A 9,542-nucleotide genomic window follows, 5' to 3' on the forward strand; every position below is an offset into this window, starting at 1 on the left:
ACAGCAGTCTCCGTCATCAGGACCTTCTCATTGCTCAACCCTTGTAAGATCAGCACAAGTTGCACGTTAAATGTACCAACATGAGGTGGCTTCCTGCTAAGTGCACGCACTGGTTTGGATCCTGTTCTGGACTAAATCTCCCCAGGCAAAGTCTTAAGATGCTTACCTTTCAGGTTATTCAAATTAGATCTAATAAAAGGTGTCAAGTATAAGAACTTAATATTCATCTCACCGCACTGCAAACACTTAATTTCTAGTTATCCGTTTCTGATTTAACAAATGTATGAAGTATATAGTCTATAATAACACAAAACACATAATGGATGAAAGGAATTTCACTTCTGTGTTACCTAAGCTTGATTTTAGATATAAAGCTCCACCAAAATGTTCTATAAATAGGAAATATATGAATTAGTCTCATATCTATCTTCCCTTCTAATTCTGGGAATATATTATAAAATACTATGAAAAACTACTTTTAATTTTTATTGAAATGATAACACTGCTGATTAAATCAGACAAACAGTAAGAGCTAAAAAAAAAGTACAGCCTAGACATCGGTTAAGCACTTCAGCCATGAAAAGCGTGGCACGGATTATTGTGACTGTGGTAGTAGCACTTCTGAAGGTCCACTTGGAGCAAAGCACCGATGCAGAACACACAGGAGAAACACCAGCACTGTCCCCAACTAAAATATTTTATTTAGCTCAACCTGGAAGCAGTCAAGTGTTGCATTAACACTGTACTGTGGTCCATAAATCACTGCCAAACTGGCAATGACTTTGGATACAAAATGACAGTAAAGTATAATTGACAATACTTTAAGTATTATGTATTGTTGATCTGCTTTCCTATTAGTCAGTCATTTATTATCAAATTGTGAATACCTAACAATTAATCCTTACGTGCCATACACTGACATACATACCATGAATAACCTCAGGATCCTTAGGTAATGGATCATATCACTGAATGCAATTGCAGATTTTTAAGGTGTCAACCAAAACCACATTTATCCTGCTCCAGGTTAAATATGCTGCAGGTGCAAGAGGCATGAGCTTTAGAAGTCATTAGTCTCATGGAAACGTTCCCTGGTGTACTAGTTTAAAAAAAAATAAATCACTAGAACGTTTCTTCGGATTATTGTGGATTCATGTTCTTACTGATCTTCTCAACGTGAGTCAGTAGTTTCAACAATGCAGACGGATTATATGGGAAAAGATTTCTTCTCTGCAACCTAGAGATAGCTTTTTGCAGTTCTTCCAAACATTTTGTTGATTTGTAAAGCATTATTCTCAGGGGAACGATGTTATCTGAAGACCTCACACAAGTCAAACCGGATGAGGTATTAGATCCCTTTTGTTTCAGAGGCGACACTTCAGATTTAAGTGTATTACACTTCTCACCTGCGTAGCTGCAACCAGTTTCCCTTATCCTTGTCTCACTATTATTTAGAGGCACCTGTTTTGTGTCTGTCAAGCACTCTTTTCCATCTGATTCTAATTCAGAGTCTTCTGAGCTGTCATAATTAACAAGGCTTTGAAGAGAACCCAGCAGAGCTGCACTATCAGTGCATATCAATGAGTTAGACTGGTTTGACTCTGCAACTTCATTGTCACCTTGCTCTGTTGTAAACACTACGTAACTGTGAGAAGAAGCCAAAGATATTGGAGTCTGCAGTTCTGGTTCACAACAGGCATTTTGCAAACTCTCATCAGTCATATCGCTTTGTTTTTCTTGATGGGGTGGCTTGACAGAAGAAACGGATGGAAAAATGCCATGTCTGGTATCAAAACGGTTACAGACATCTACAAACTGATGCCAGTCTTTGCTAAGAAGCTTCAGGTACCTTACCAAGTACTCCAAAAAGCAAGTTTCTGAGGAAATCAAAAAATCTAGAAGTACTGTGGAATCAAATGCAATTTTTTCTAGAAAAAATAAAAAGATACAATGAGGATTATATCCACTTGCGTGTGTAAGGGAGTTGCACATTTCCTCCTCTTTTTGGCTTAAGCTGTCAGCAGCATCACACTGTAACCTGAAAAGTAAGTCATGAAATGGATTAAATTCAATCGAAGTTTACAATTTATTTTTTTTAAACAAGTACGTCTTGCTCTTTCTTGAATCTGTCAAAAAGTAAAAACCAAAAAAAGACCTTTTTACACAAGACTGAAGGCAGGTGGGGCTAGGACATCAAACAGTTTAGGACTCTAAGGCATTTAAAGCAGGCCTTCTTTAAGAGCACTCCTTAGGAAACATTCTGGAGTAAACAAAGTTGCTTACAATACATGAATTGTTATTTCAATATTTTTGTAAACCTGAACACAGACTAACTTTCAGGATACTAAGCACACTGGAGAAGAGTGGCCTACTTTTATTAGGGATCTAAGAAGAATTGTGTTTGTCTAAGATACTACTTGCAATATTTTCCCATTTGAAGCTTGAGTGACCTTTTATAAATTAGGATATCCCGAATGGTAATTTAAACACCAAAGAAGCAGCGTGTGTCCAGGACAAATCAATGAAGAACACATTTCAGCTGTTAGCAGTAACAGTGTTTATCAGCTAGCTAGAATTAACATGGGTCCAATTCTTAGAGGGCTACTTCACCAGAAATCTCTGAATTCTTGAAGTTTAATTATAGTAGTCTATTCTGGTCAAACTTGCAGTGTTGAAAAAATCCAGTCTTTTATCTGTGTCTAAGCTTATTTTAGATTGTGAAGTCAATTATTATGAATGATAAGATTTTATAGAGTATCTAATATGAAACTGTTACACAAGTCCCTCATTTCAATCCAAAAAACACTTAATGAAATTATCAGTGAAGTCAACTGCTCTTATACCACATATTATTACATTGTCCCGAGGTTTGGGGGCTTTTTTGAATTAGTAAAAAAATTCTTTTCTTTCTATAAAGTAATCAATGAAAATGTTATATATATCACAATAACATCACTAAATTACAATTCGCCATAGTTCCGTCAAACAATATGTACACTAACCTATCAAATTTTAAATAAATGAGTAATAAAGCTTTAGCAGCTTCCCACATATCATCGTCTTGCTCTATGAAAACTAACGAGAGCCACTCGCAGTGATGTACAACCGGGGAAGACTGTGGGGAAGACTTCAGATGACTCCTCCAGAATATCAACAGCTGGGACATGGTACTCTGAAAGTCTCCTGAAAAAAAGAAGTAACCATGAATTTTGCTTTTATTTTTTTGTTACTAAACAATATACACTTTTTGGTTTTTAAATGAGCAGTGCATAACAGTTCAAGAATGCATTTATCATTTGACTCAACTGACTTAATTGACTTAATTAGTTCAATTGACTTAACATGGCATCAAATTTTGTAGAGTTGTTTTTGCTTCTTGGTAGCAAAAAATATTTTAAAAATCAAGAAATGTTTTGTAGAAAACCATAAGAAATTATCTAACCTTCAATTCACTATGAATGGTCACTCTGTTAAACTCTAAACATAACAATGTTTAGATGCCAATGTGCTAACAATAAGTAACCTGCAGAGAATTAAATGACTCATGAGGCACCACCTCCTCCCTCTTTCCCCACCCCGAGACAGATACAATTTAAGGACATGATTTACTCATCTGATCTCATTTCCTTGGAGTTCAAGGAAGAATAATCAGATGTGACCTAAAAAGTTTTGGATGAATCCTCTCACACCTAAGCCTGCAGACCAACGAACAAGATTATACCTCCAAAAAGTTGCATCTATCAGGAAATCTACAAAAATGTGACTATAACTACAGAGCTGGGATTTATAATTTCCTTTAACTCCCTGATCAGGTAGCTTCACTGGTGCATCACAAACGAAAGAAAGGTGAATCGGAATGAAGTCAATGCCACAGATAAAACAACCCAACCTGAGCACTTTGCTGAGATTATATCCAGGTTAGCTTTTCCCATATGAATAATCCACCTGCAAAGTTTTAATAGGACTGAAGCAATGCCCCACAGTGTGATTCACCGTAGGAGCTAACTGCAGTGATCTACAGCTGGTGGGAAGAAACTGTCATTTCTACAGTAAAAAATAAAAAAGAAAGCTTGTAGCATAGCCATATTCTTTATAAAACAAATTTTTCATGGGTGACATATGCTTTCAAGTCCATATAGGCTTGGGATAAAGGTATCTTTGTGAAACAGTCCAAAATCCTTACCGGAAGGATTAATGTGAGCAGCGTTTTAATTGCAAATCTTCACTTTCCCCCCCTCTCTAAACAGTGCACTCCTGGACAGGAAAAGTATCTCAGAATTTAAGCTATTTTAGTTCAGTGGCTTACTGATAACTTTACGCTTGTACGACAGACAGGCTCTTTCCCTTAAGTCAAGAAGCTTACCTCTTTGCTACTAGTGACATACTCTAGGATGTACTACACACATACACTACGTAGCATATACTAGTTCTTCATGTAGCACAGCACACATCAATGTTTAGAAAACAGAAAATAATACAGTGACATACAGATTTTTACCCCAAAGCTAGTCCTTAAGCAAGAACTCTAATGCTGCTGGAAGTACACTACGGCTGGAAGGGCACAGTTGCATAATTTATATAAACAGTGATTACAGCTTTTGAAAAATTCCTGCAACATCAGAATCAATTTTACTTTCCACATCACTATGTGGTTTCCCGTAATATTTGACTTTATGATTTGCTCTTCCTCTTAGCAAATAACAGGGATAGCAAATTACCCTTGTTATTAATAGTTACTATTCAGACTGAAATCCTTCCCTATAAATCAAAGATATCTGGAAATTACCCTCAAAATTGAAATGAATTAAAAGTTAAGCCACTGTAATTCATGTTAATAAAAAAAGATAAGATCAACGAGCTTCCTGGAAGGGAAGAAGTTAGCATATTAGAGTGTTTTGGTGCTTGTTTTAACCACTTAATTCAACATCACTAAAATAGAACCACCATTCCTTTCAACTTGAAATTCCTCTTGACAGTTTGGGTATTTGAATCTAATTAAAGAACTCATTTTTGTGTCACGAATCTGGAAAAGAAAGGAGTATTTCTTTTTTTGAGAAAGAATTTTCATAAAGACGTCTAAAATAGATTTAACCTACATTTTTTCTGCTCGCTTGCTCTTGGACAATCTCAGTCTCTACATATTTTTCAGAAGGTGGATAGTAAGTAAAATATTCTCTACAAATCCTGAAAAAAACTAAGAATGCAACTAGCAACACAAATACAACATCTTTCAAAATGTAAAAAAAAGTGTCAGAAGCTAACAGAAGTCTGCGGTGCTTTTGCACAGTCAGATGAATTAAAAATTGGTTTTATGCGTGCCACATAGCAGAAATACAAAACCTAAAATAACATTTACATCTAGAACTTGTATTAAAATGCCTTGATACATTTAAAATGCTGTAAAATTTTATCCTTGGTGAAAAACCAAATATAATTACTTTTTTTTGCCACATCATTGATTAACCTACAATAAGGAACACCCTCACTTGTGTTTGAGCTGCCTTTCCATTTTTGCCATGAAGCCCGTCATCCAGGCACAGCAAGCTCACAGAATTCGCACGTCTCCGTCCACACGGCTTAGCATCAGAAGACGGGTATCATGTCTCTCTCCGAGGTAAAACATGCAAGTGGGAAGATGGGATTCCAGAAGCATCTCTCAGGCAAAATGCCTTGCCCCACCACTTCATTACAGCAACAGCAGAAGGCTCCTAACTGCCTACCAGCGTGACACAGCAACGCCTTCTCTCCCGTGAGGAACACAAGTCACGCAGCATTCCCTCGCCGGCCCGCTGCCTGCCTTGTGGCATAGCCTGAGCATCAGCGCCAGGTCTGCTCTTCTCCTAATCTAATTCCCCTGTTCAGCAGAACAAACAAACAAACAAGTAAGCAGGTATGAGAAGTATGCCTCACACTTTACTCAGAGGACTAGACCTATATGTCAGGGTGAAAAACACAACCACTATACTCTGCCAAGTCCCATAATTTTCCTGTCTCTTACTTTACAGCTTCATTATTTTTACCTTTTCTACCACTACTGGCTTTACCCTATATATGTCATTTGTCCAACAGTAGTGCCTAGTACCTTCAACAAAGATAAATACTTGACAGTACTTAAAGTCCTATCTCTGTGTTAGAAAATAGCAGAATGTTACCTGCAGTTCTTTTTAGTTCCCTACCCTGAAGAGAGCAGATGCTTGTGCTATGGCCTCTCTTCTTTTCCAACTGGAGAAGAGGCTGGTGTTCCTAAGCTGCCTCAATTATTTGAAATATTAAAGACATGTTCTTAACAGGAGAAGTTTTCAATCTCAGACGCAACTGCTTCAAGCCCCCCCCCATTGCAAAACTAAGGACAGAATAAAATGCAAGGAGACAACTAATTAGTGAGAGCAGGTTTCCTGGGTGGGACTTCTCTTTCCTCCCTCCCACCGCCAGTAATTCACCTGAATTCTACTTACAGTCTTAATGAGCTGTGACTACAAAACCTGAAAGCTTTAAATCTCTTGCTGCTTAATGATCACAACTAGAAGAGACTATTACCTTTGATTTCAGCCTCTGCAGCAGAGTTCTGAAACTTGAATTCCAGTGCTTTAAGCACAATGAGACTTAAGGCTCTGACAACAGTTTGGTCTGAACCACTTTGAACATCATCTCCAGCAGCAACTTCACTGCCTCCAAAGTGGCCGGCATTCTCACCAAGCGGGATCTGATTAAGCCAAGTCAAATTCACGACCTGCAGAACAGCGTTACTCAGCACAAGTGCATCCTCATACAAAGCTGGGTTTTGCAAGAACAGGGATCCACCTCTAGCATCTTCTCTAGATTTGTAAAGGACACATTTTTTCAGGAGCATAATGAACTTCTTCTTGATTATATAGTGAATTGATGAGCTAATGAGGTTCAGAATATAAGAAACTTTCAAAAATAACACTCTCTGACATGCAAGCGGTAGTTCAAATTCAGTTCTGGAAGTCAAAAGTGCTTCGTGCAGATCTATAAAACTGATCAAATTGTTTGCAGCTTCAGAATAAGGTGAAGTATAGTGGTGACTGTCAAAATGATGGAACAGCATGGAATTAAAAAATCCTTCAAGCACAGCATCCAGAGGAGCCAATAGCTTCTTCAAAATACCTACAGCAACAAGAAGAACGTTATGGAGTTGGAGTGCAACATAGCTAAATCATTAAAGAAGCAAAAACCAGGTGATTGTGACTATTTAATTTTCGAGTTCTTAAGTGTGTTTAAACCACTACATTTTTAACAGTTCTTTGTCATCCTTTTATAACGAAGAGGATACGTGTTTTTCAGACAAGCTTGTCCAGATGAGATTACCAGTAACATTCCCCCCCCTAGTGGGGATTCGTGTATCGGTAACATCTTAAAATTGCTGCAGTACCTGCTTTGGGTAAAACTTCATCTTTCAGTATGTCCTTGATAATGGTGGTAAGAGTCCACAGACATCCTGCTACCCGGGTGTTCACAGGGAATCCTGAAAGAGTCTTCAAGCTAAAGGCGAGCCAGGTGACATTTAACGCGTTCTGAGGAAATTTGTTTAAAAAACAATCACGTATATTTTACAATTACTATGCTAATCATAACATGAAGATTTTAAAATTGTATGTTAGAAAGATTCAAATGCAGACATAGAAAAAAAACACAGGTAGAAACAATATATTTGTCCAGGGCTGTTTAAGTACTTAGGCCACTTTACAAACACGAAGTCATGTACGCATGCCATAGGAATTGTCTGTTTTCCAGAAAGGGAAAAACCAAACCTCCTCAAGTCACATGACCTTCCCAAAATCAGATAATACTGTAGACAGATCATATCTGAATTTGTAATTCCTAGTGCCAGGCAACCTTGGAAGAAATAACAAACGTATTTCTGAGAGAAATCTAAGCTCAGAGATGCTACTATGGAGGTTACAATACACATTCACCAGTATACGAGCAAAAAATAACAGCCCACAAGTAACTGGAATACTCAAACAAGAAAATGCAGAAAAGCATCTGATTAATTTTCAATAGGTTATTACCTATTTTTACATACCACGTCACCTAACAGATATCAAGTAATTGTAAAAATATTGATAACCTAGATTATCGGGGGGGTGTTAAATACCTGTATTGCAACCTTGAAGAGAATATTTCTTGTCATCTAGACACATTTTACCTTAAAATAGTTTCTACTCACAGAAGGAGCCTCTTTAGAACTACATTTAGATTACACAGTAGTCACACAGCGACTCCTTTTGTGCCCTATAAACAGTACAAAAACTTGGCTCTAGAGTCGAACAGAACAACTTGAAGGCACATATTCACGAAGTCATTTTTTGAGGTGTGAAAAGTTATGACATACTCACCTCTTCCTTCAGCTGGAAATACACAAGAGATGCTAAACTTTTTGAAGCCATGTGAGATAACAGCTGATCAGAACTACTGAGCAGACAAATCTGCAGATATGTAGAAAGAAAAGGTTATCTAAGACACGTTCCTTTTTTTTCCCCCCCTCCTCAGTTCACAAAAATGTTTCAAAAGTTCATAAAAGCTTACCAACTTTGAGTCAAGTTTTGCCTCCTTCAGAAGGAGGACAAAGATTTCACAGTACTTCTGCCTCGTATCAGATTCAATTTGCTGGGACTCAGCTTTAGCCACCATCATCCTGATCAAGGTTAACTGAAGCAGCGTCACTTCTCGTGGGGAGAAGGAGGACTTCATGTTTGCAAAGCTACTTGATGTATCAGCTGTTGTAGGGACAACCACACCTGACGTATCAGTGTCCTCATGGCTCCTACCACCACCACCAGCAGATGGCAGGTGCACCTGGTGACAAGATTCATCTCTTTCTGGTGACTGCTCAATACACAGATTAAGTAGCGAGGTGTAATGATGGCTTTCCTTTGCTAGTGGAATGCCTCCCAGTACGTCCTTATACATCTGCTGCAGAAGAGGGATCTTCATTATGAGAACATTCAATACTCCAGATAATGCCACACGTCTTCACCGATTACTCAGGGTCACTCCTTGGAAGTTATTTTTATCCAGTAAGGGACACAGAAACACTATTAGGCATTTCTCTTCCAAGTTACCTAGAAAGAGATATTTAGCTGTTACTGAACTTCACAGATAACTAGAAAGGACAAAAGAACAAGTTTTAGAGTTAACACATTAATAAACTTATTTTAGAAATACAAATTCACTGTTTGAGCACAGCAAGAGCGATAGCCGCACAAAACTGTCCCACTGAGACATTAAAATGACACAAGAATTACCATGCTGTGAATAAGTTTACAGTTTTAATATTACACTACTCAAATCAACATTAATTTGCTGGAACTGACAAAACCAAAGATTACTATTACTCATCACTACTGAAAGATAAGAGAACTTGCATCAAATCTTTCTCAACATTGCTAAACCATTCACTACAGCTTGGAAAGAGCTATTGAGAACTCAAATCTCTCTAAGCGCAAGCATCTAAGCACACACAATTTTCTAGCTGTTGCGTAAATGGCTAGACAGATACCATACCTCCCCAGAAAACA

General features: G+C 37.7%; 1 protein-coding gene across 1 annotated transcript; it reads right to left on the minus strand.

Annotated features, from left to right (window-relative positions):
• Positions 1-1,140: 1,140 nt before the first annotated feature.
• On the minus strand, positions 1,141-8,958 carry LINS (lines homolog (Drosophila)). Its single transcript, XM_009876744.1, has 6 exons — positions 8,551-8,958; positions 8,361-8,450; positions 7,394-7,535; positions 6,538-7,128; positions 3,003-3,183; positions 1,141-2,038 (listed from the first exon to the last, which is right to left on the minus strand). The coding sequence occupies exons 1-6, from the start codon at positions 8,956-8,958 to the stop codon at positions 1,141-1,143; spliced, it is 2,310 nt and encodes a 769-aa protein (XP_009875046.1).
• Between the last annotated feature and the right edge of the window lie 584 nt (positions 8,959-9,542).

This window comes from Apaloderma vittatum, unplaced genomic scaffold (genome assembly GCF_000703405.1).
Source record: "Apaloderma vittatum isolate BGI_N311 unplaced genomic scaffold, ASM70340v1 scaffold11179, whole genome shotgun sequence".
Taxonomy (NCBI): domain Eukaryota; kingdom Metazoa; phylum Chordata; class Aves; order Trogoniformes; family Trogonidae; genus Apaloderma; species Apaloderma vittatum.